The sequence below is a fragment of the Heterodontus francisci genome, chromosome 35 (genome assembly GCF_036365525.1).
Source record: "Heterodontus francisci isolate sHetFra1 chromosome 35, sHetFra1.hap1, whole genome shotgun sequence".
NCBI lineage: Eukaryota > Metazoa > Chordata > Chondrichthyes > Heterodontiformes > Heterodontidae > Heterodontus > Heterodontus francisci.
In genome coordinates, this window is record NC_090405.1 from 52,604,754 (window position 1) to 52,631,722 (window position 26,969).

At 54.4% G+C, this 26,969-nt stretch overlaps 1 protein-coding gene across 1 annotated transcript in view; it reads left to right on the plus strand.

The window, feature by feature from the left end:
* Positions 1-26,969, plus strand: part of serinc4 (serine incorporator 4) — a 58,673-nt gene that overhangs the window by 6,766 nt on the left and 24,938 nt on the right. Inside the window, exons 2-5 of the mRNA XM_068015169.1 lie at positions 9,036-9,203; positions 12,909-13,087; positions 16,511-16,590; positions 22,949-23,042. Of these exons, the coding sequence (XP_067871270.1) occupies positions 9,036-9,203; positions 12,909-13,087; positions 16,511-16,590; positions 22,949-23,042 (521 nt within the window). The remainder of the gene's footprint in view (positions 1-9,035; positions 9,204-12,908; positions 13,088-16,510; positions 16,591-22,948; positions 23,043-26,969) is intronic.

The window sequence follows — 26,969 nt, forward strand, 5'->3', positions numbered from 1 at the left end:
GCAACTCACTAAGTGATTGTTTGTGACTGGGTGACTTGCTAAGCCACTTCACAATACATGGAGTTGACCACATAGTGAAGTCTCATGGAGGCCCAGACCAGGTAACGATGGGAGTTTCTGTCCAATGAAGGTCATTCGTGAATTGGTTGAGTTTTTTTACAATCCAGTAACTTTCATGTCAGGGTCCTGATGACAGGTTGCAAATTACCAGTTTAATTGAAGATAATCTTCCAGTCGAGGTGGAATTTGAACTCACGACCTGTTCTTTGCTTGTTCATACCAGAGAGCCATTAAACTCCTGCATCAAAATAACTAGCTCAGAGACCCCGGGGGTGCTGGTTTCACAGTTGTTTGGTATATCGTTTCAGGATTACCCTGCACAGTGTGCCAGACGGGAAATTCTGCTCCTCTACAGTCGCTCAGTCTGTGAAAGAGAAGGACTAGTTCACCTTTCGGACTGTGACTCATTCTGCAATCGGTAGCAGAAATGAGATGTTGGGTCTCTGCCAACTATGAAGGTCCAACGTGAAGTGAGTTTGGTGAAGCCCAGCCCACTTCCCAGTGGTAGTGATTCCACCTCACAAACCTGTCACAATTGTGGTCAGGATCTTGATCACATTTCAGCATCAAATGAGAAAACTTACTCAGAGAGGCGACAGGACAGAGAAGTCAGATATGGAAAATACTGCACAGTTCCTGTTGCAGGAGCTTTCCTGAGGTAGGGGCACAGACACTTCCTTGGGACAGTGTGGAGGGAGCTTTACTCTGTATCTAACCCCGTTTTTCTTTTTTTTTTCCCTGTTTCTTTTTTTTCCCTTTTTTTTTTAAGGTGACCTTTATACCCCAGGCCCCTTTTATATTTTCATGTTGAGGGGGCCTTTATTCCTCAGGCCCCCTTTATATACATATTGACATTTTTAAAAAAAATAACTTTATTTAAGACCAGATAAATCAACAAAAACTCAAATTAAAATGCCATTCTCGGCGTCGACGATGCACTCCAGTCCCTGCGGTGCCCACTGATCGCGGAAGGCCTCAAGCGTACCGGCGGACACCGCATGCTCCTTTTCCAGGGACACCCGGGCGCGAACGTAACCGCGGAAGACGGGCAGGCAATCGGGGAGGACGGACCCCCCGACGGCCCGCAACCTGGACCTGTGAATTGCCACCTTGGCCAGGCCCAGGAGCAGACCGACGAGGAGATCCTCCTCCCGACCCAAGCCCCTCCGCACCGGGTGCCCAAAGATCAGGAGCGTGGGACTGAAGTGCAGCCAGAATTTGAGGAGCAGCCCCTTCAGATACTCAAATAGGGGCTGCAACCTCGCACACTCCGTATAAATGTGGAACACGGACTCGTCCAGGCCGCAGAAAGTACAGTGGCCTGGGAGTCCGTGAACCTATTTAAAAGCCTATTGCACGGGACTGCTCTGTGCAGCACCCTCCACCCCAGGTCCCCGATGTAAAGGGGGAAGACTCCCGCGTAGAGAGACCTCCATCGGGGTTTCCCCTCGCCGCCAGATGGCAACGCGGACCGCCAGGGCGTGTCCGGCCGGCTGACGAGGGCGAGGAAGTGGAGAGTGTGCAGGAGCAGCCCGTACAGGAAACCCCTCCGCGCCGATTGGAATGGCACGGAGAGCATTTCCGAGAGGCGGCTCGGGTTGTGCGGGACCGGCTCCCGAGGAGGGTTTCGGGGCCTGGGTCCGATGAGCAGTTCCGGCCGAGCGGGGGTCAGCTCGGCTGGGATCGCTCCGCATTCCCGAGCCTCCTCGCCACCCGCAGTGAGGGGCGTCCCGGGGGTTTCGGCTACTCCTCCGCCCGCCGGACCATCCCCGGAGTCGGCCGCCCGGACAGCCGAGGCGCTCTCCTCCGCTGGCGGGGGAGCGCCCTGACTGGAGGCGACCATGTTCCAGACTCGGAAAAGATCCCGGTAAAAGACAGGCAACTCCCTCAGAGAGGCGCGGCTAACGGACTCCACCGGGAGCTGCGTGTCGTCTTGAAGGCAGTGACACTGGCGGAAAAAATACGTCGCCAGCGCACACCATCTGGGAGGACGCTCGACGTAAAGGTATCTCTGCAGGGTCCGAAGGCGGAGAGTCGCAGCCTGGGTGCGGACGCACACCAGCGACTGACCGCCCTCCTCGATCGGGAGACTCAGGACCGCGGCAGAGACCCAGTGTTTCCTCTTGCCCCAGAAGAAATCGACGAGTTTCTTCTGGATCTTGGTGGCAAATACAGGGGGCGGGGTCAAAGTGACCAACCGGTATTACAGCATGGAGGCCACCAGTTGGTTTATGACCAACGCTCGGCCCCTGTAGGAAAGCACTCGGAGCAGTCCTGTCCAGCGCCCCAGCCGAGCGGTGACTTTCGCCTCCAACTCCTGCCAGTTTGCCGGCCAGGCTTCCTCAGCGGGGCTAAGGTGGACTCCCAGATAGAGGAGGTGCCTGGTGCTCCACGCAAAAGGTGTCATCTCCTCCGGCAGGGAGTCCACCCGCCACTGACCAACCAGGAGTCCGGAACATTTCTCCCAATTGATCCTCGCGGAGGACGCGGCAGAAAAGGTCTGCTGGCAGTCGCGCATCCCCCGCAAGTCAACGGGATCTGTGATTGCGAGGAGCACGTCGTCTGCGTAAGCCGAGAGGACGATCCGCATGGCCGGCTCGCGCAGAGCCAATCCCGTCAACCTCCTGCGAAGCAGGCACAGGAAGGGCTCCACGCAGATGGTATACAATTGGCCGGACATGGGGCACCCCTGACGCACTCCTCTCCCAAAGCGAAGGGGCGCCGTCAAGGACCCGTTAACTTTGACTAGACACTCTGCGGCGGCGTATAAAAGTCGGACCCGGGCCACGAAATGCGGCCCGAGTCCGAAAGCGCGCAGAGTCCCGAAAAGGTAATCGTGATCCACCCTGTCGAACGCCTTCTCCTGATCGAGGGAGAGAAAGGCGACCGACTGACCTGTCCTCTGGGAAAGATGGATCAGGTCCCGGACCAGGTGGATGTTGTCCTGGATGGACTGGCCCGGGACCGTGTAGGACTGGTCGGGGTGGATCATGTGGGCCAGCACGGAGCCCAGGCGGGTAGACATAGCCCGGGCAAAGATCTTATAATCCGTGCTGAGGAGGGAGACCGGACGCCAGTTTTTAAGCAGGCTGAGATCGCCCCTCTTCGGCAGCAGGACGATGACCGCCCTGCGCCACGAGAGGGGCATCTCCCCGGTCGCCAGGCTTTCCCCCAGGACCCGCGCGTAATCGTCCCCCAGGACGTCCCAGAATGCCCTGAGGAACTCCACGGTCAACCCATCCAGCCCTGGGGATTTGCCCCTCGAGAGCTGGTGGAGGGCGCCAGTCAGCTCCGCCAACGTGAGCGGAGCCTCCAATCCTTTGGCGCCCTCCGGGCTGACCTGCGGCAGGTCCTCCCACAAAACTCTGCGCGCATCCTTGCTGGACGGATCCGGAGAGAACAACGCACTGTAATAAGTCCGGACCAGGAGGCCCATTCCCTCCGGATCCGTGATGGAGGATCCGTCGTCGGCCAGCAGCTCGACGAGCTGCTTACGGACCCCCCGCCATTTTTCCAGCGAGTAGAAGAAGGGAGAGGCGCGGTCCAAATCTTCCAGGATCTGGATCCGCGACCTCACGTACGCGCCTCGTGACCCGATGAGCTGCAGGTCCCTCAGCGCGCCCTTCTTCTCTTTGTACGCCTGCCACAGGGCCGGGTCCACAACGGCATGACCGAGGCGGGACTCCAAGTCGAGCACCTCCCTCTCAAGGCGCCCGATCTTGGCTTCCCGCCTCTTGGTCGACCCCTTTGCGTACTCCTGACAGAAGACGCGGATGTGAGTCTTGCCCACATCCCACCATAGCCTCAAGGAGGGGAAGCCCCCCTGCTTCCTTCTCCAGTCAGCCCAGAATCGACAGAACGAGTCCCGAAATCGCACGTCCTCCAGCAGCCGGTTGTTAAAGTGCCAGAACGCGGACCCCGCCCGCGTGCGGAGCGGAGTAAACTCCGCCCACACCAGGCGGTGGTCCGAGCACGGCACCAGCCGCATGGAGGCCGCCGAAACGCGGGAGACGTACGCCTGCGAAATGTAGAGGCGGTCGATTCGCGACCCCCCTCCTCCAGACCTCCACGTGAAGGCGCTGGAGTCGGGATGGAGATTCCGCCAGACGTCCACCAAGTTAAGGGAGCTGATCAGTCCCCTCAACTTCTCCACCGACGCTTGGCCGCGCTGGGGACTGGAGCGATCCCCCACCTCGAGGGTGCAGTTAAAATCCCCCCCCGAGGATGATGCACTCGCCGCTATCGATGGAGCTCAAGGGAGCGGACACTTCTTCAAAGAAGCGCACTTGCAACGCGCCGGGCCTGGGCGCGTACACGTTCACAAAGTGGAGCGGCACGCTACCCAGGCGAACGGCGAGGTGGAGCAAGCGGCCCGGCACTAGCTCCTTGACCCCCAAGATCTCCGGCTGAAAAGTCGGGGCCAACAAGATAGCCACCCCACTAGAAATAGGGGTGAGGTGACTCATGTAGACCTCACCCTGCCACTCCAGGAGCCAGGTGGCTTCGTCTCCCGGAACGGTGTGAGTTTCCTGCAGAAAGCTCACCGCGTATCTCCCTTCCCTGAGGACTGAGAGATTGTGAAATCTGCGGTGAGCCCCTCTGCTGCCGTTGATGTTGAGGCTGGCTATGGTTATCTTCATGTCAAAGGTACTTAAAACCCGTCACCAACACCTCACTGTGAGGAGGGAGTGGAAGTGCACCTGGCCCTCCACTCCCCCAGCAACCCATTGAGGAACACATTAAAACGGCGCCTCTCAACCAGTTTCACGTCCGCGCGCTTGCCCGCTATCTTAAGGGCGGCACGGACGGACTGTATGATCAGCTCCAGATTCGACCAACGGTCGAGGGCCAGCTGAACTTTATTGCGGCAACCTCTGCAAGCCGCGAGAAAATCCCGGAGTTCCACCGTGGGGATGAGAGGAGATTCGGTGGGAGGCACGAGGGACTCCACCACCTCACTGGCGGTGGAATCAAGATCATCCTCTGTGCCCCGCACTGAATCCCCATCCTCCTCCGGGTCGTCACCGCCAGCGGCCGACACATCCACCACACACTGTGGGGCGGACGTCCCGGCCGCGCCAGCTGGTCCCGCCTCCGTCACGATCCCACCCCCAGGATCGATGGCGGAGGAGTCCTCTCTGGGTTCTATTGTGAAACTGGAGCCTGTAGGCACCAGCGGTTCAGGACCCCCCTCCACCTCCGTCCCCAGGCCAATGAGTGGTCCAGGGGAGACAGAAGTTCCGGACTCCGGGAAACCAGCCGGAGCCGAGACTGGAGGCGGCGAGAGGAGGCCATCCCCCGCTCCGCCAGCACCCACAGGCCCAGCAGATGGGGCAGCATTCTCAGTTATAACTGGGTCGGGTGTCTCCTGGTTGGTGGTGGACTCCGGCTGGGAGGCCCGACCCTCTGGGGCCTCGCTCTCCCCTTCATTCAGGACACCCGACCCAGTAGCAGTGGCAGAATGGGCGGCTTCCCCAGGCTCCCCCACCACAAGCAGGGCCCCACTTACTCCTTCAGGTAGGGCCTCATGTACCGGGGCCATCCCCTCCCCTCCATCCTGAGGAATAGGGAGCACCTGCCCGGACTTTGCAGCCTTGTTGGTGGCGGTAGGGGAAACCTGGGGACCCGAAACAGGAGACAGCTCCCCACCAACAGATGGGCCCTGCGCCTCAGGGCCCCTTGTTACCTCTGTGGAGGGGTGCCTTCTCCTCTTTTTCCCAGTTGTGTGCGGAGGCTCAGAGACCTCCATATCATCAGAGGCCTCCACCTCCACACTCTCCTTTTTTTTATTCACCCTGGGCCTGAGCCCAGCCCTGGGGCAAGTTGACTTCCCGAGATCGGGCCTTGGGCTGAGCTCAGGCTCGGGTAGTGTCACGATATCCAGGGGACGCGCCTCTCGATGTTTATTTCTCCTCTGCGCCTTCCTTCCACTTGGACGGTCACCCCACTCCCTGCCGGAGGCCGTGAAAACCACAGCCTCCGGTACCGACTTAATGGCATCTGGTGGTGGTGTAGTGGGGGTGGGAGGAGGTGCAGCGTCGCCACCCTGGGCCGCCGAGTTGGAGTTGGCAGCCGGGAGGTTGGGGCAGTTCTTACGAACATGCCCCACCCCCTTACAGACATGGCACCGCACCCCGTCCAAGGTCCAGAAGACGCGGTAGGCCGTCCCCTGGAATTCTACATTGAAGTGGCCCTCTGTCACCTCCTCCCGCGCCAGCTGCATGAATAACTGGCGGCGGAAGGAGTACACGTGTTGGAGGCTGTTCTCCCGAAGACCGAGCGAGACTGGGGTGAGCCCCGTCTTTACCTCCCCCAGATGGTGCAGGTGGGGAAGGAGGAGCTTACCAGGGATGAAGGGTGGGACATTGGATAAAATGAGCCTTTGCGCAGTGGCCTCCAGGGGGTCCACTGGCAGAAAGGTCCCGCCCACGGTGAGCCCCTTGCTCAGAGCCAGGGACACCGCCCGCTCGGTCTTCAGGAAAAACACTGCCTTCCCGTACATTTTAGAGGCTGCAACAATGGCCGAAGGGCCGACAACCTCGGCCATTGCTTTCACGCATGCCTCTATAGTCATGTTCGGGTGGACGTAGCTCTTGACCCCATGCTTCGCTGTTAATAAAGCAAACGATGACGGGGCAACAGGTGCAGCTGCAGCAGCCGCAGCAGCATATGTACGGGAAGGCCCCGCCACCGGCGAAGAGGGGCTTGCCATGGGGTCTAAGAGCCACGTCCACCCCCAAGAAACAAAACAAATTTACACAATTTTTTAAAAAAAAGCAAACTTTAAACAAAGTGGAGTGGGAGTAGAGGAGGATGGGGTAGGATGGTAAAGGAAAAGGGCAGGATAGGTGACTGAGGCGACTGAGTGGAGGAAGGGAGAGAAAGGCTGAAAAGGATGTTTGATCCAACTGCCAGTTGGAGCACCTTTATCACAATTAGTCCAAAATTGTTTGTTGTCTTCCAGTTGGGGGAGGCTTCTTCGCCCGGGACGGCTGGAGCCGCCCGGTACTCTCCTCTTCTGATTTTAACAAGACAGTCTTCACCCGGGCAACTCCAGCTGTCCCGAGCAGGCAGTTGGGGTGGGGAGGGAGCTCCCTGTGTGCAAGCACCAATACAAATACAGGGGCCCCTACTGGATTTGGCTGCCCCACCCCTGAGTCTTCAGGCCTCTTCTCCCTCCCCCAAACAGTTTAAACTTAATAGTCTTTCAGGTGCCCTGACACCCACCTCTCCAGAAAAATTGCAGCCTTCCTTGATGGTTTCCCTCCACTCTGTATTCACCTTTCTCCAGCCTCTCTCCCCAGTTGCTGCAGTCTCCACTCTCCACTCTGTATTCACCTTTCTCCAGTCTCTCTCCCCAGTTGCTGCAGTCTCCACTCTCCACTCTGTATTCACCTTTCTCCAGTCTCCACTCTCCACTCTGCAGTTGCTGCAGCACAGGTGCAGCTGCTCCCCCTGATTGTTGGCAGGAAGTGCTCCAAATTGACCAGCCAATCCCAGTGCTGTACCTGTCCTGGGAGTGTTTGATCAAACATACGAATTAGGAGCAGGAGTAGGCCACTCGGCCCCTCGAGCCTGCTCTGCCATTCAATAAATTCATGGCTGATCTGATTGTAACCTCGACTCCACATTCTCACCTCCCCCCCGATAACCTTTCACCCCCTTGCTTATCAAGAATCTATCTACCGCTGCCTTAAAAATATTCAAAGACTCTGCTTCCACCGCCTTTTGAGGAAGAGAATTCCAAAGACTCTCAACCCTCTGAGAAAAAGTTTCTCCTCATCTCCGTCTTAAATGGGTGACCTCTTATTTTTAAACAATGACTCCTAGTTCTAGATTCTCCCACAAGGGGAAACATCCTTTCCACATCCACCCTGTCAAGACCCCTCAGGATCTTTTATGTTTCAATCAAGTCGCCTCTTACTCTTCTACATTCCAGCCGATACAAGCCCAGCCTGTCCAATCTTTCCTTGTAAGACAGCCCGGCCATTCCAGGTATTAGTCTAGTAAACCTTCTCTGTTCTGCCTCCAATGCATTTACATCCTTCCTTAAATAAGGAGACCAATACTGTACACGGTACTCCAGATGTGGTCGCACCAATGCCCTGTATAGCTGAAGCATAACCTCCCTACTTTTGTACTCAATTCCCCTCACAATAAACGATAACATTCTATTAGCTTTCCTAATTACTTGCTGTACCTGCATACTAACCTTTTGCGATTCATGCACTAGGGCACCCAGATCCCTCTGCATCTCAGAGCTCTGCAATCTCTCACCATTTAGATAATATGCTTCTTTTTTATTCTTCCTGCCAAAGTGGACAATTTCCCACTTTCCCACATTATACTCCATTTGCCAAGTCTTTGCCCACTCACTTAACCTATCTATATCCCTTTGTAGCCTCCTTATGTCCTCTTCACAAGTTACTTTCCTACCGATCTTTGTGTTATCAGCAAATTTAGCAACCATACCTTCGGCGCCTTCATCTAAGTCATTTATATAAATTGTAAAAAGTTGAAGCCCAGCACAGATCCCTGTGGCACACCACTCGTTACATCTTGCCAACCAGAAAATGACCTATTTATGCCAACTCTGTTTCCTGTTAGCTAGCCAATCTTCTATCCATGCCAAAATGTTAACCCCTACACCATGAGCTCTTATTTTCTGCAATAACCTTTGATGTGACACCTTATCAAATTCCTTCTGGAAATCTAAGTACAGTACATCCACCTGTTCCCCTTTATCCACAGCACATGTTACTTCTTCAAATAACTGACACTGGGGAACTGAAATGGAAAGTATTCCACTCCCCAGTGCTGACTGCCCTCATTTAGATGAACAAAAATTTCTCTGAAATAAATGTGGAAGTGTGGAGAGTGAAGCACAGGCTGTGGGTTCTAGGGAGGATCTGTTTTATGCTTAATATTTTCATGGTGTCTCTTGTAATCTGCTGTCCCGTTTCTTTCTGCTGCAGATCTGCTGCTGCTGTGGCCCCTCTCCCTGCTCGCTATGCTGCTCATTTCTCCCAGGCATTAAAGTGTCGTCTGGGACCCGGATGATGTACACGTTGTATCACATAGTCAGCTCCACGGGCTGCTGTCTAATGATGTCCAGAACAGTTGCAGAGTCAGTAAGAGAGAGTGTAAGTACAAAGCCTGCTCTCTAAAAACCTGCAAGCTAAAACCTGTCATGTACCTTGTCCATCGTGTGACTCCACCAACATCCCTCCATGGCCCCGTCCCTCCCTATCTCTGTAACCTCCTCCAGCCCCACAACCCTCCCATTTTTCTGCACTCCTCCAGTCCTGGCCTGTTGGACATCCCCGATTTTAATTGCTCCACCATTGGGCCTGGGCCCGAAGCTCTGGAGATGGTGGCATCATGGTAATGTCATTGAGCTAGTAATCCAGAGGCCCAGGCTAATACAATGTCAACACGGGTTCGAATCCCACCATGGCAACTGGTGGAATTCAAATTCAATTAATTAATAAACTCCATTAATTAATAAAAGGTCTGGAATTGAAAGCTCGTCTCAGTAATGGTGTCATGAAACTATCATTAATTGTTTAAAAAATCCGTCTTATTCACTCATGTCCTTTAGGGAAGGAAATCTGCTGTCCTTACCTGGTCTGGCCTACATGTGACTCCAGGACCACAGCAATGTGGTTGACTCTTACTTGCCCTCTGAAATGGCCTAGCAAGCCACTCAGTTGTCAAAGGCAATTAGGGACGGGCAACAAATATTGGCCAGTGACGCCCACATCCCATGAAAGAATTTAAAAAAATTCCCTCCCTAAACCTCTGCGCCTCTCTCTCCTCCAAAAGGTCGCTCTTTAAAACCTACCTCTTTAACCAAGCTTTTCGTCGCCTGTCCAAATATCTCCTTATGGGGCTCAGTGTCAAATTTTGTTTGCTAACCCTCCTGAGATAGTTTGCTATGTTAATGGAGCTTGCAGTTGCTGCTGGAAAGGCTACAATTCCAGCCCATGTCTTGGTCAAGATCCACTGCGGTGAATGTTCCACTGCTGCACTCAGTATTCCCCCACACAGGCAGCTACTGCTCTCACTCAGGCCATTGTCTTCAGTGCCAGGTGGAGGCCTGAACAGAGTGAGAGAAAACTACATGCCCCAATGGTTCCTTTTTAATGTGGGCACTCACTGGGATTAATTTCCCCCAGAAACATTCCTTCACCTTCCTCGGCTAGAGGAGAAGAAACATGGACTGTGGGAGGGGATTAAATGGGTGGATAGAGTCAGTGATAGGGGAGAGTGGACATGGGCTGTGGGAGGTGATTAAATGGGTGGATAGAGTCAGTGATAGGGGAGAGTGGACATGGACTGTGGGAGGGGATTAAATGGGTGGGTAGAGTCAGTGATCGGAGAGAGTGTACATGGACTGTGGGTGATTAAATGGGTGGGTTGAGTCAGTGATAGGGGAGAGTGTACATGGGCTGTGGGTGATTAAATGGGTGGGTTGAGTCAGTGATAGGGGAGAGTGTACATGGGCTGTGGGAGGGGATTAAATGGTGGGTAGAGTCAGTGATAGGGGAGAGTGTACATGGACTGTGGGAGGGGTTTAAATGGGTGGGTAGAGTCAGTGATAGGGGAGAGTGTATATGGGCTGTGGGTGATTAAATGGGTGGGTAGAGTCAGTGATAGGGGAGAGTGTACATGGACTGTGGAGGGTGATTAAATGGGTGGGTAGAGTCAGTGATAGGGGAGAGTGTACATGGACTGTGGGAGGGTGATTAAATGGTGGGTAGAGTCAGTGATAGGGGAGAGTGTACATGGGCTGTGGGTGATTAAATGGGCGGGTGGAGTCAGTGATAGGGGAGAGTGGACATGGACTGTGGGAGGGGATTAAATGGGTGGGTAGAGTCAGTGATAGGTGAGAGTGTACATGGGCTGTGGGTGATTAAATGGGTGGGTAGAGTCAGTGATAGGGGAGAGTGTACATGGACTGTGGGAGGGGATTAAATGGGTGGGTAGAGTCAGTGATAGGGGAGAGTGTATATGGGCTGTGGGTGATTAAATGGGTGGGTAGAGTCAGTGATAGGGGAGAGTGTACATGGACTGTGGGAGGGGATTAAATGGGTGGGTAGAGTCAGTGATAGGGGAGAGTGTATATGGGCTGTGGGTGATTAAATGGGTGGGTAGAGTCAGTGATAGGGGAGAGTGTACATGGGCTGTGGGTGATTAAATGGGTGGGTAGAGTCAGTGATAGGGGAGAGTGTACATGGACTGTGGGAGGGGATTAAATGGGTGGATAGAGTCAGTGATAGGGGAGAGTGTATATGGGCTGTGGGTGATTAAATGGGTGGGTAGAGTCAGTGATAGGGGAGAGTGTACATGGACTGTGGAAGGAGCGAGTTTGATGTAGTGAACGGTTCATCCTCACTCTGATATCTGGTATTCTCATGTTGGTTTGAAAGTCTTTCTAAATGCCTTTGTTGGCTCAGGCCACTGTAACACGGTGAACTGTTGGATGTTTATCATGGCTAGGTTTGGTTAATCTTGGTCTGAACTGAAGCCTGGCTACCCGACCCGAATCCAACCAAACCCGACTACGTGTGTTGGGGTCGAGTCGGGTCTGTATTCTGTGTCCAGCATTTGGGCTTGTATCGGGTCGGGCTGGACTGGACTGTTTTGTTTCATATTGTTTTTGTTTTAATCTACGATTTTTATCTGTTTCAATAATATGTTTGTTATTTGCGGGTCGGGTCGGGCATTTAAAAAAGGACTCGTGCCCAGGTCGGGTTCAGGTTGGCTGTTGTCAGGACGGGCCCAGGTCGGGTTTGGGTTGGCTGTTGTCAGGTTGGGCCCAGGTCGGGTTCAGGTTGGCTGTTGTCAGGACGGGCCCAGGTCGGGTTCAGGTTGGCTGTTGTCAGGTCGGGCCCAGGTCGGGTTCAGGTTGGCTGTTGTCAGGTTGGGCCCAGGTCGGGTTCGGGTTGGCTGTTGTCGGGACGGGCCCAGGTCGGGTTTGGGTTGGCTGTTGTCGGGACGGGCCCAGGTCGGGTTTGGGTTGGCTGTTGTCAGGTTGGGCCCAGGTCGGGTTCGGGTTGGCTGTTGTCGAGACGGGCCCAGGTCGGGTTCAGGTCGGGTTTGGGTTGGCTGTTGTCGGGACGGGCCCAGGTCGGGTTCGGGTTGGCTATTGTCAGGTCGGGCCCAGGTCGGGTTCAGGTTGGCTGTTGTCGGGACGGGCCCAGGTTGGGTTCGAGTTGGCTGTTGTCGGGACGGGCCCAGGTCGGGTTTGGATTGGCTGTTGTCAGGTTGGGCCCAGGTCGGGTTCTGGTTGGCTGTTGTCGGGACGGGCCCAGGTCGGGTTCAGGTTGGCTGTTGTCAGGACGGGCCCAGGTCGGGTTTGGGTTGGCTGTTGTCAGGACGGGCCCAGGTCGAGTTCGGGTTGGCTGTTGTCAGGACGGGCCCAGGTCGGGTTCGGGTTGGCTGTTGTCAGGACGGGCCCAGGTCGAGTTCGGGTTGGCTGTTGTCAGGACGGGCCCAGGTCGGGTTCGGGTTGGCTGTTGTCAGGACGGGCCCAGGTCGGGTTCCGGTTGGCTGTTGTCAGGTTGGGCCCAGGTCGGGTTCTGGTTGGCTGTTGTCGGGACGGGCCCAAGTCGGGTTCTGGTTGGCTGTTGTCGGGACGGGCCCAAGTCGGGTTCAGGTTGGCTGTTGTCAGGACGGGCCCAGGTCGGGTTCAGGTTGGCTGTTGTCAGGACGGGCCCAGGTCGGGTTCGGGTTGGCTGTTGTCGGGGCAGGCCCAGGTCGGGTTTTATTTTATACCTGAGCCAGGTTGTAGTCTGAGCTCCTGCTCTGTATACAGAGTTTGATTTTGTTCCCTTGTGTTTTAGGTGCCCTTCTTCAGGATGTTCTGTGAGAGGCTGCAGCCGGGCTCTGACTGCGACATGTTAATCGGATACTCAGCCGTGTATAGGGTCTGTTTTGGAACAGCCTGCTTCTACCTGTTACTGTGTATGATCCTCCTCAATGTGAAGTCCAGTCGAGATTTCAGGGCACTGATTCATAATGGGTAACTGGAATAAAAGATCTGTGTGCATGGGAGAGTCTGCAATCAACACACACACACTGACCAATCAACACACACTGACCAATCCAAACACACACACTGACCAATCAACACACACTGACCAATCCAAACACACACACTGACCAATCAACACACACTGACCAATCCAAACACACACACTGACCAATCAACACACACTGACCAATCAACACACACTGACCAATCAACAAACACTGACCAATCAACACACACACACTGACCAATGCAAACACACACTGACCAATCAACACACACACATCGACCAATCAACACACCCTGACCAATCAACACACACACACCGACCAATCAACACACACTGACCAATCCAAACACACACTGACCAATCAACACACACACACTGACCAATGCAAACACACACTGACCAATCAACACACACACACCGACCAATCAACACACACACACCGACCAATCAACACACACTGACCAATCAACACACACACACCGACCAATCAACACACCCTGACCAATCAACACACACACACCGACCAATCAACACACACTGACCAATCAACACACCCTGACCAATCAACACACACACACCGACCAATCAACACACACTGACCAATCAACACACACACACCGACCAATCAACACACACTGACCAATCAACACACACACACCGACCAATCAACACACACTGACCAATCAACACACACTGACCAATCAACACACACACACTGACCAATCAACACACACACACCGACCAATCAACACACCCTGACCAATCAACACACACACACCGACCAATCAACACACACTGACCAATCAACACACACTGACCAATCAACACACACACACCGACCAATCAACACACACTGACCAATCAACACACACTGACCAATCCAAACACACACACTGACCAATCAACACACACTGACCAATCAACACACACTGACCAATCAACAAACACTGACCAATCAACACACACACACTGACCAATGCAAACACACACTGACCAATCAACACACACACACCGACCAATCAACACACACTGACCAATCAACACACACTGACCAATCAACACACACACACCGACCAATCAACACACACTGACCAATCAACACACACTGACCAATCCAAACACACACACTGACCAATCAACACACCCTGACCAATCAACACACACACACCGACCAATCAACACACACTGACCAATCAACACACACTGACCAATCAACACACACACACCGACCAATCAACACACACTGACCAATCAACACACACTGACCAATCCAAACACACACACTGACCAATCAACACACACTGACCAATCAACACACACTGACCAATCAACAAACACTGACCAATCAACACACACACACTGACCAATGCAAACACACACTGACCAATCAACACACACACACCGACCAATCAACACACACTGACCAATCAACACACACTGACCAATCCAAACACACACACTGACCAATCAACACACACTGACCAATCAACACACACTGACCAATCAACAAACACTGACCAATCAACACACACACACTGACCAATGCAAACACACACTGACCAATCAACACACACTGACCAATCAACACACACTGACCAATCAACAAACACTGACCAATCAACACACACACACTGACCAATGCAAACACACACTGACCAATCAACAAACACTGACCAATCAACACACACACACCGACCAATCAACACACCCTGACCAATCAACACACACACACCGACCAATCAACACACACTGACCAATCCAAACACACACTGACCAATCAACACACACACTGACCAATGCAAACACACACTGACCAATCAACACACACACACCGACCAATCAACACACACACACCGACCAATCAACACACACTGACCAATCAACACACACACACCGACCAATCAACACACACACACCGACCAATCAACACACACTGACCAATCAACACACACACACCGACCAATCAACACACCCTGACCAATCAACACACACACACCGACCAATCAACACACACTGACCAATCAACACACACTGACCAATCAACACACACACACTGACAAATCCAAACACACACACTGACCAATCAACACACACACACTGACAAATCCAAACACACACACCGACCAATCAACACACACTGACCAATCAACACACACTGACCAATCAACACACACACACACACACACTGACCAATCAACACACAAACACTGACCAATCCAAACACACACACTGACCAATCAACACACGCTGACCAATCCAATCACACACTGACCAATGTCCCAGTGTTTCTCAGTCTCTGTGCTCCTTTGTCCCAGTGTTTCTCAGTCTCTGTGCTCCTCTGTCCCAGTGTTTCTCAGTCTCTGTGCTACTCTGTACCAGTGTTTCTCAGTCTCTCTGCTGCTCTGTCCCAGTGTTTCTCAGTCTCTGTTCTCCTCTGTCCCAGTGTTTCTCAGTCTCTGTACTACTCTGTCCCAGTGTTTCTCAGTCTCTGTGCTCCTCTGTCCCAGTGTTTCTCAGTCTCTGTTCTGCTCTGTCCCAGTGTTTCTCAGTCTCTGTGCTCCTCTGTCCCAGTGTTTCTCAGTCTCTGTGCTCCTCTGTCCCAGTGTTTCTCAGTCTCTGTACTACTCTGTCCCAGTGTTTCTCAGTCTCTGTGCTCCTCTGTCCCAGTGTTTCTCAGTCTCTGTTCTGCTCTGTACCAGTGTTTCTCAGTCTCTGTGCTACTCTGTACCAGTGTTTCTCAGTCTCTCTGCTGCTCTGTCCCAGTGTTTCTCAGTCTCTGTGCTACTCTGTCCCAGTGTTTCTCAGTCTCTGTACTACTCTGTCCCAGTGTTTCTCAGTCTCTGTACTACTCTGTCCCAGTGTTTCTCAGTCTCTGTGCTCCTCTGTCCCAGTGTTTCTCAGTCTCTGTTCTGCTCTGTACCAGTGTTTCTCAGTCTCTGTGCTACTCTGTACCAGTGTTTCTCAGTCTCTCTGCTACTCTGTCCCAGTGTTTCTCAGTCTCTGTTCTGCTCTGTCCCAGTGTTTCTCAGTCTCTGTACTACTCTGTCCCAGTGTTTCTCAGTCTCTGTGCTCCTCTGTCCCAGTGTTTCTCAGTCTCTGTACTACTCTGTCCCAGTGTTTCTCAGTCTCTGTACTACTCTGTCCCAGTGTTTCTCAGTCTCTGTGCTACTCTGTACCAGTGTTTCTCAGTCTCTCTGCTGCTCTGTCCCAGTGTTTCTCAGTCTCTGTTCTGCTCTGTCCCAGTGTTTCTCAGTCTCTGTACTACTCTGTCCCAGTGTTTCTCAGTCTCTGTGCTACTCTGTCCCAGTGTTTCTCAGTCTCTGTACTACTCTGTCCCAGTGTTTCTCACTCTCTGTGCTACTCTGTACCAGTGTTTCTCAGTTACTGCTGCTCTCTTTCTCCAGGTTTTGGTTTCTGAAGTTCCTGATCCTGGTTGGGATTTCTGCCACAGCCTTTTTTATCCCAGATGAATCATTGCTCCACGGTGAGTGAAATTAAAAAGAGAGAATTCTCCCTCCTCTCTCAAAGGCAGTACACGTTAAGCCACAGGCTGTCTCCAGTATCTCACCCTACTGGTTCTGCTTTATGTATGGCTGTGAGACAGTGAATATCAACAGGATATTTGACCATGGGGTGCCTTTATAGCCCGTCTGATCCATTCTGCATCTGATATTGCACACGTGCAACTGGACTGTGATCAGGAGCAGGAATTCTGGCTGATCCCCCCCCTCCCTAAGCTCCTCACCTGAGATGAGGAAATTCAGCCCCTCGTGACTATCTCAAACCACGGGGCAGGAATTAAACCTTCTGCAAATTAGAACCTCTTGTTTCAGTTCACCCACAGACGTTCCAGAACATTCTTTCAGACTTGATTGTGTCCCAGTTGTCACAGAATCATGAAATATTACAGCACGGGAGGAGGCTAGTTGTTGCATCAAGTCTGCACCAACTCTTTTGATGACCAATAGCCCTTCAGTAGCCCACTGGAGAGTTCCCAAACCTGGTGTAAGCTTGGTCTATTCCCCTGCCTCAGTCACCTCCCTCCCAGCCTGTGTGTCTGCTCCCCTGCTGTTTTATTGCTCTTTATTTCCCTATGAGAATTGCAGGCTGTTTTTGTGTTAATTTCTCCTTATTTTATGGACAGGACAAAGCAAGAATGAAAAAGAATTGATGAAAAGACTTTTTTGTGTGGTTTTTAGCCACAGGTTAAACAGTCGCGTGTTTTTAACATTATTAGGAGGTTCATGTGCAGCATGGACTAGATGGGCAGAATGGCCTGTTTCTGTGCTATAAACAGTTTTATTGGATTTTAAAGCTGCTGCACTGTCAACTGACAACCACCAGATGGCAGGAAAGCACCACAAACGCAACCAATTTGCCACCAAACTCCTTTTCCCCTCCTCTCACCTGAAGCTTCCCTCCCCTGGTCCCCGAGGTACAGTAGCACACTGCTGAGACCAGAGGAGTCAGCACCTTCCCGGGCTGCCACCTCGATCCCTGGTAAATGCTGAATTACCCCGATGTCTGCAGAGCCAGTGCTCAGAGTGCTGCCTTTAGCCTTAGTGCCTGTTGAGTAGGAAGTGTCGGGTTCCAGCTCTTGATCATTGGGTTTGGGTTAGTCTCAGCTGAGGCTCAGCGGTACCCTGAGCTAAACGGTTACGAGTTCAAATACCACTCCAGGCACTTGAGTCCAAAACCCAGGCGGACACTGCCAGTGCTGTACTGAAGGAGTGCCGCTCTCTCAGAGGTTCTAACGTGTGGATAGTGCTTTAAACTGAGGCCCTGTCTCATAAATGATCCCATGACAGTATTTTGAAGAAGGGCAGGGGGGTTTTCCCCGGTGTCCTGGGGCCAATATTTATCCCTCAACCAACATCATAAAAACAGATGATCTGGTTATCACCTGATTGCTGTTTGTGGGATCTTGCTGTGCACAAGTTGGCTGCCGCGTTTCCTACTTTACAACACTTCGAAACAATTGGCTGTAAAGCGCTTTGGGAATTCCTGAGATTGTGAAAGGTGCTATAGAAATGCAAGTTATCTTTGAATGTTGGGTGGGAACAGGGTTCGGTTTTGCTGTGATGTCCCCCAAGGTCAAATAGCCAGTCAACACCCACTCTCAAAGCACTGGCACAAGTTGAAATGTTGGCGTGTTCCCATTGATAACCCCAGGGGATCTTCAGCAGTGAAAGAGGGCTCAAAGGTAACTGGAAGCCAGAGTTTCCACTTCCAAGTAGACTGAAATCAGCTGCAGTTAAATTCCACTCAGATTCTAACTGGAGATAAGGTGCAGGTCATTTTAAATCACTGGTCCTTCCTGTGGAAGCCTAACAGAGGAATGTCTTATGTGTAATCGGGAGATTCAGGCAGTCACTGATGTGTATGGATGGAGGGAATGTGGGGTGACTCACACCACCATGGTCCTGCGACCAGGGAGTGCATCACATCAGCTGGTGGAGGTGGAGGAATAGTCAAGGACTTTATTCCTGTGAGTGACCTGGTTTTCTCTCCTCTCTTAAAGTGCTGGCATTTCTGGGATGGACACTGAATGCCCTCACTCAAATGGCTTGGATTTTACCTTTCAGCCCAGAGGGTGAGAGGCATCTGCTATTCCACCACAGAAGCATCACACCAGTGTCCAATTTCCGTCCTGTCCCGATGGCCATGCACACATCCACACTTTCAACAGCAGACAGGAACCCTGGGTGATTCTTTCCCCAGTCCCTAATCCAGGAACGTTCACGATTGTGACTGTGATCACAGGGATCTGTGTCCCAGGCCTCAACCATTCACTCGACTTATTGATGACTTAGATACCGCAGTAAAGAGCCGTGGATCCAGGTTTTCTGAGAACATAAAGACTGGTGACATAGTAAAAAAGTGTAGATGAGAGCATAAAATTACAAAGAGTCATCGGGAAAGTGAGTGAGCAGATGGTTTTCAATGCAGGGGAGTGTGAGATCATCGCTTTTGAACTAACAAGGAACTGAGTGCATACTTTTTAAACGTGGAAATTTTGGAACTGTGGTGATCCGAAGAGATTGAGCGGTGTGTGAATACAGATCACTAATATGTAATGGTCAGGTACAAAAAATAATCAAAAAGACGAATGGAATGTTAGTCTGTATAATTAGAGGGCTGGAATATAACATGGATGTGACAGCTTTACTGAGCTCTGGTTAGTCCTCACTTGGAGCTGTGTACAGTCACCTCTCCTGAGAATTTCCCTTTGGAGATGCGTAGTGTGGTCTGAGAGGAATGTTATCAGGGCTCGAAGTGTTAAAGTATGAGTAGAGATTATATAAACCTAGTTTGTACTCCTGGAATTTAAAGGGTTAAAGGGTAATTTAATTTAATTGAGGCTTTTAGAATTTTGAAAGGAATTGATAGTGTTGATGGAGGGACTTTTATTTCCACTGGTTGGGGTGAAGTGACAACCTTAAAATCAGAGGCAGGACCTTGTGGAGAGAAGTTGGGAAACACATCTTTCCACATCGGCTGCTGGAAGTGTGGAATTCTGTCCCATAAGGAGCAGCAGACACTGGGCAGCAGTAAATCTGTTTAAATCTCAGATCAATAGATTTCTGTTAGACGAGGGTGTGAAGGGCAATGGACACAAGGCAGCTGGATGGAGTTAGATCACAGATCAGGTATCATCGCATTGAATGCTGGAACAGGCTCGAGGGGCTGAATGGCCTCCTCCTGTTTTTGTGTTAACTCAGACAGACCAGGATCAAACCTGGGCCTCTCCGGGTTACAGGGCTCAGTTCCCTATTGGAGGGTGAATTCACGTGTCAATCCGTGAGGGACCCCCAGAGCGGTCAGTGTGTGAGGGACAGAGGGAGTCGGAGTGTGAGGGACGGAGGGAGTCAGTGTGTGAGGGACGGAGGGAGTCAGTGTGTGAGGGACAGAGGGAGTCAGTGTATGAGGGACGGAGGGAGTCAGTGTATGAGAGACGGAGGGAGTCAGTGTATGAGGGACGGAGGGAGTCAGGGTGTGTGAGGGACGGAGGGAGTCAGGGTGTGTGAGGGACGGAGGGATTCTGTGTGTGAGGGACGGAGGGAGTCAGGGTGTGTGAGGGATGGAAGGAGTCGGTGTGTGAGGGACGGAGGGAGTCAGGGTGTGAGGGACGGAGGGAGTCAGGGTGTGTGAGGGACAGGGAGTCAGTGTGTGAGGGACGGAGAGAGTCAGTGTGTGAGGGTCGGAGGGAGTCATTGTGTGAGGGACGGAGGGAGTGAGGGTGTGAGGGGCGGAGGGAGTCAGGGTGTGAGGGACGGAGGGAGTCAGGGTGTGAGGGTTGGAGGGAGTCAGGGTGTGTGAGGGACGGAGGGAGTCAGGGTGTGTGAGGGATGGAAGGAGTCGGTGTGTGAGGGACGGAGGGAGTCAGGGTGTGAGGGACGGAGGGAGTCAGTGTGTGAGGGACGGAGGGAGTCATTGTGTGAGGGACGGAGGGAGTGAGGGTGTGTGAGGGACGGAGGGAGTGAGGGTGTGTGAGGGACGGAGGGAGTCATTGTGTGAGGGACGGAGGGAGTCAGGGTGTGAGGGACGGAGGGAGTCAGTGTGTGAGGGACGGAGGGAGTCAGGGTGTGAGGGACGGAGGGAGTCATTGTGTGAGGGACGGAGGGAGTCAGGGTGTGAGGGACGGAGGGAGTCAGTGTGTGAGGGACGGAGGGAGTCAGGGTGTGAGGGACGGAGGGAGTCAGGGTGTGTGAGGGATGGAGGGAGTCAGTGTGTGAGGGACGGAGGGAGTCAGTGTGTGAGGGACGGAGGGAGTCAGTGTGCTTGGGACGGTGGGAGTCAGTGTGTGAGGGACGGAGGGAGTCAGGGTGTGTGAGGGACGGAGGGAGTCAGGGTGTGAGGGACGGAGGGAGTCAGGGTGTGTGAGGGATGGAGGGAGTCAGTGTGTGAGGGACGGAGGGAGTCAGGGTGTGTGAGGGACGGAGGGAGTCATTGTGTGAGGGACGGAGGGAGTCAGTGTGCTCGGGACGGTGGGAGTCAGTGTGTGAGGGACGGAGGGAGTGAGGGTGTGTGAGGGACGGAGGGAGTCAGGGTGTGTGAGGGACGGAGGGATTCTGTGTGTGAGGGACGGAGGGAGTCAGGGTGTGTGAGGGACGGAGGGAGTCAGTGTGTGAGGGACGGAGGGAGTCAGGGTGTGTGAGGGACGGAGGGAGTCATTGTGTGAGGGACGGAGGGAGTCAGTGTGCTCGGGACGGAGGGAGTCAGGGTGTGTGAGGGACGGAGGGAGTCAGGGTGTGTGAGGGACGGAGGGAGTCAGGGTGTGAGGGACGGAGGGAGTCAGGGTGTGAGGGACGGAGGGAGTTAGGGTGTGAGGGACGGAGGGAGTTAGGGTGTGAGGGACGGATGGAGTCAGGGTGTGAGGGATGGAGGGAGTCAGGGTGTGAGGGACGGAGGGAGTCAGTGTGTGAGGGACGGAGGGAGTGAGGGTGTGTGAGGGACGGAGGGAGTCAGGGTGTGTGAGGGACGGAGGGATTCTGTGTGCTCGGGACGGAGGGAGTCAGGGTGTGTGAGGGACGGAGGGAGTCAGTGTGTGAGGGACGGAGGGAGTCAGGGTGTGTGAGGGACGGAGGGAGTCATTGTGTGAGGGACGGAGGGAGTCAGTGTGCTCGGGACGGAGGGAGTCAGGGTGTGTGAGGGACGGAGGGAGTCAGGGTGTGAGGGACGGAGGGAGTCAGGGTGTGAGGGACGGAGGGAGTTAGGGTGTGAGGGACGGAGGGAGTTAGGGTGTGAGGGACGGATGGAGTCAGGGTGTGAGGGATGGAGGGAGTCAGGGTGTGAGGGACGGAGGGAGTCAGGGTGTGTGAGGGACGGAGGGAGTCAGTGTGCTCGGGACGGAGGGAGTCAGGGTGTGTGAGGGACGGAGGGAGTCAGGGTGTGTGAGGGACGGAGGGAGTCAGGGTGTGAGGGACGGAGGGAGTCAGGGTGTGAGGGACGGAGGGAGTTAGGGTGTGAGGGACGGAGGGAGTTAGGGTGTGAGGGACGGATGGAGTCAGGGTGTGAGGGATGGAGGGAGTCAGGGTGTGAGGGACGGAGGGAGTCAGTGTGTGAGGGACGGAGGGAGTCAGGGTGTGAGGGACGGAGGGAGTCAGTGTGTGAGGGACGGAGGGAGTTAGGGTGTGAGGGACGGAGGGAGTCAGTGTGTGAGGGACGGAGGGAGTCAGGGTGTGTGAGGGACGGAGGGAGTCAGTGTGTGAGGGACGGAGGGAGTCAGGGTGTGAGGGACGGAGGGAGTCAGTGTGTGAGGGACGGAGGGAGTTAGGGTGTGAGGGACGGAGGGAGTCAGGGTGTGAGGGACGGAGGGAGTTAGGGTGTGAGGGACGGAGGGAGTCAGGGTGTGTGAGGGACGGAGGGAGTCAGTGTGCTCGGGACGGAGGGAGTCAGGGTGTGTGAGGGACGGAGGGAGTTAGGGTGTGAGGGACGGAGGGAGTCAGGGTGTGTGAGGGACGGAGGGAGTCAGGGTGTGTGAGGGACGGAGGGAGTCAGTGTGTGAGGGAGATTATGAGAGTAATTTGGGAGCTGATTCCCGGTGAGTGTTGTGTTCTCGGGATGAAGAGGTGATTGTGGATTTCTGCTTGCCAGAGCTCTCAGCACTGACTGTGTCTCATTGATTGAGATTGATGGCTGTGTTTAGTTAATATCTCCATTATCATCGTGTCCTGTCAGTCCCAGGTGGCTGGAGGGTGATCTCGATGAAACTTACTGTGTTTTTCTCCAGCAATTCCTTTACTCTTCCTCACCTGTGTCTCTTTATTCTTTTCTCAATAATATTTTGCATTTCTCTTTCCTCTCCCTCCTGTCTGATGCTGTTGCCGTGTGATGCACAGTTTGGCGATATGTTGGGGTAACTGGGGCGATTCTCTTCATCCTGATGCAGCTGTCCCTCATCACGGTCTTCGCCCATTTCTGGAACAAGAACTGGTGAGTTCCCTCCTCAGCTTAACGTCTAAAGGCCCTTCAGCCCAGCAGCAGGTTCCCTTCCCCTTGGTTCAGGGTAAGGGGGGAGTACTCCATCCTTTGAGGTACCGAGCCACATAGAACAGCAAGATCCCAGACTGAGGCCCCGCTTTGTGTTGAGTTTGCTGGTCTCAGATTGGGTCAGTGCTGTTGCCTGGATTCAGTACGCCAGGGGTTAGATCAAAGGCAGGCCAGCTCACCGTCATCAAATAATGAGCCTGGTTGGAAATGCCAGTCGAAGAGATAGATTTCGAGGAGCGTCTTAAAGGAGAAGAGAGAGGCAGAGAGGTTTAGCGAGGAAATTCTGGAGCTTGGGCCCAGGCAGCTGAAGGAACGATCGCCAATGGTGGAGCAGTTAAAATCGGGGGATGGACAAGTAGCTGGATTTAGTGGAGCACCGAGATCTCAGATTGTTTACAATGACTGACTTTACTGTGATACTGTCTGGGAGCTTTATTCTGCAGTTAACCCTGTATTTTTTTCAGGTGGCCTTGATACCCCAGGCCCCTTTTATATATTTTATGTCGAGGGGGCCTTTATTCCTCAGGCCCCCTTTATATACATATTTTTAAAAGAATTTTATTAAAAGCAGATAAATAAACCAAAAACTCAAATTAAAATGCCATTCTCGGCGTCGACGATGCACTCCAGTCCCTGCGGTGCCCACCGGTCACGGAAGGCCTCAAGCGTACCGGCGGACACCGCATGCTCCTTCTCCAGGGACACCCGGGTGCGAACGTAACCGCGGAAGAGGGGCAGGCAATCGCGGAGGACGGACCCCCCGATGGCCCGCAGCCTGGACCTGTGAATTGCCACCTTGGCCAGGCCCAGGAGCAGACCGACGAGGAGATCCTCCTCCCGGCCCAAGCCCCTCCGCACCGGGTGCCCAAAGATCAGGAGCGTGGGACTGAAGTGCAGCCAAAACTTGAGGAGCAGCCCCTTCAAATACTCAAAGAGGGGCTGCAACCTCGCACACTCTGTATATACGTGGAACACGGACTTGTCCAGGCCGCAGAAAGTACAGGCGGCCTGGGAGTCCGTGAATCTGCTTTAAAGTCTATTGCATGGGAAAGCCCTGTGCAACACCCTCCACCCCAGGTCCCCGATGTAAAGGGGGAAGACTCCCGCGCAGAGAGACCTCCATCGGGGTTTCCCGTCGCCGCCAGATGGCAATGCGGACCGCCAGGGCGTGTCCGGCTGGCAGACGAGGGCGAGGAAGTGGAGAGTGTGCAGGAGCAGCCCGTACAGGAAACCCCTCCGCACTGATTGGAATGGCACGGAGGGCATTTCCGAGAGGCGGCTCGGGTTGTGCGGGACTGGCTCCCGAGGAGGGTTTCGGGGCCTGGGTCCGATGAGCAGTTCCGGCCGAGCGGGGGTCAGCTTGGCCGGGAGCGCTCCGCTATCCCGAGCCCCCTCGTCACCCGCAGTGAGGGGTGTCCCGGGGGCTTCAGCTACTCCTCCGCCCGCCGGTCCGTCCCCGGAGTCGGCCGCCCGGACAGCCGAGGTGCTCTCCTCTGCTGGTGGGGGAGCGCCCTGACTGGAGGCGACCATGTTCCAGACTCGGAATAGATCCCGGTAAAAGACAGGCAACTCCCTCAGAGAGGCGCGTCTAACGGACTCCACCGGGAGCTGCGTGTCGTCTTGAAGGCAGTAACACTGGCGGAAAAAATACGTCGCCAGCGCACACCATCAAGGAGGACGCTCGACGTACAGGTATCTCTGCAGGGTCCGAAGTCAGAGAGTAGCAGCCTGGGTGCGGACGCACACCAGCGACTGGCCGCCCTCCTCGATCGGGAGACTCAGGACCGTGGCAGAGACCCAGTGTTTCCTCTTGCCCCAGAAGAAATCGACAAGTTTCTTCTGGATCTTGGTGACAAATACAGGGGGCGGGGCCAAAGTGACCAACCAGTACCACAACATGGAGGCCACCAGTTGGTTTATGACCAGCGCTCGGCCCCTGTAGGAAAGCACTCGGAGCAGTCCTGTCCAGCGCCCCAGCCGAGTGGTGACTTTCGCCGCCAACTCCTGCCAGTTTGTCGGCCAGGCTTCCTTAGTGGGGCTAAGGTGGACTCCCAGATAGTGGAGGTGCGTGGTGCTCCACGCAAAAGGTGTCATCTCCTCCGGCAGGGAGTCCACCCACCACTGACCCACCAGGGGTTTGGAACATTTCTCCCAATTGATCCTCACGGAGGACGCGGCAGAAAAGGTCTGCTGGCAGTCGCGCATCCTCCGCAAGTCAACGGGATCTGTGACCGCGAGGAGCACGTCGTCGGCGTAAGCCGAGAGGATGACTCGCATGGCCGGCTCGCGCAGAGCCAATCCCGTCAACCTCCTGCGAAGCAGGCACAGGAAAGGCTCTACGCAGATGGTGTACAATTGGCCGGACATGGGGCAGACGCCAGTTTTTAAGCAGGCGGAGATCTCCCTTCTTCGGCAGCAGGACGATGACCGCCCTGCACCACGAGAGGGGCATCTCCCCAGTCGCCAGGCTTTCCCCCAGGACCCGTGCGTAATCGTCCCCCAGGACATTCCAGAACGCCCTGAGGAACTCCTCGGTCAGCCTGTCAGCCCCGGGGATTTGCCCCTCGAGAGCTGGTGGAGGGCGCTGGTCAGCTGCGCCGTGAGCGGAGCCTCCAATCCTTCGGTGCCTTCCGGGCTGACCTGCGGCAGGTCCTCCCACAAAACGCTGGACAGATCCGGAGAGAACAACGTACTGTAATATGTACGGACCAGGAGGCCCATTCCCTCCAGATCTGTGATGGAGGATCCATCGTCGGCCAGCAGCTCAATGAGCTGCTTACGGACCCCTCGCCATTTTTCCAGCGAGTAGAAGAAGGGAGAGGCGCGGTCCAAATCTTCCAGGACCTGGATCCGCGACCTCACGTACACGCCTCGGGAGCCTATGAGCTGCAGGTTCCTCAGCGCGCCCTTCTTCTCTTTGTACGCCTGCCACAGGGCCGGGTCCGCGACGGCATGACCGAGGCGGGACTCCAAGTCGAGCACCTCCCTCTCAAGGCGCCCGATCTCGGTTTCCCGCCTCTTGGTCGACCCCTTCGCGTACTCCTGACAGAAGACGCGGATGTGAGTCTTGCCCACATCCGACCATAGACTCAAGGAGGGGAAGCCCCCCTGCTTCCTTCTCCAGTTGGCCCAGAATCGACAGAACGAGTCCCGAAATCGCTCGTCCTCCAGCAGCCGGTTGTTAAAGTGCCAGTACGCGGACCCCGCCCGCGTGCAGAGCGTATTGAACTCCGCCCACACCAGGCGGTGGTCTGAGCACGGCACCAGCCGCATGGAGGCGGCCGAGACGCGGGAGACGTACGCCTGCGAAATGTAGAGGCGGTCGATTCGCGACCCCCCTCCTCCAGACCTCCACGTGAAAGTGCTGGAGTCGGGATGGAGATTCCGCCAGATGTCCACCAAGTTAAGGGAGCTGATCAGTCCCCTCAACTTCTCCACCGACGCTTGGCCGCGCTGGGGACCGGAACGATCCCCCACCTCGAGGGTGCAGTTAAAATCCCCCCCAAGGATGATGCACTCGCCGCTATCGATGGAGCTCAAGAAGCGCACTTGCAACGCGCCAGGCCTGGGCGCATACACGTTCACAAAGTGGAGTGGCATGCTACCCAGGCGAACGGCGAGGTGGAGCAAGCGGCCCGGCACTAGCTCCTTGACCCCCAAGGTCTCCGGCTGAAAAGTCGGGGCCAACCAGATAGTCACCCCACTAGAAATAGGGGTGAGGTGACTCATGTAGACCCCACCCTGCCACTCCAGGAGCCAGGTGGCTTCGTCTCCCGGAACGGTGTGGGTTTCCTGCAGAAAGCTCACCGCGTATCTCCCTTCCCTAAGGACTGAGAGATTGTGAAATCTGCGGTGAGACCCCCTGCTGCC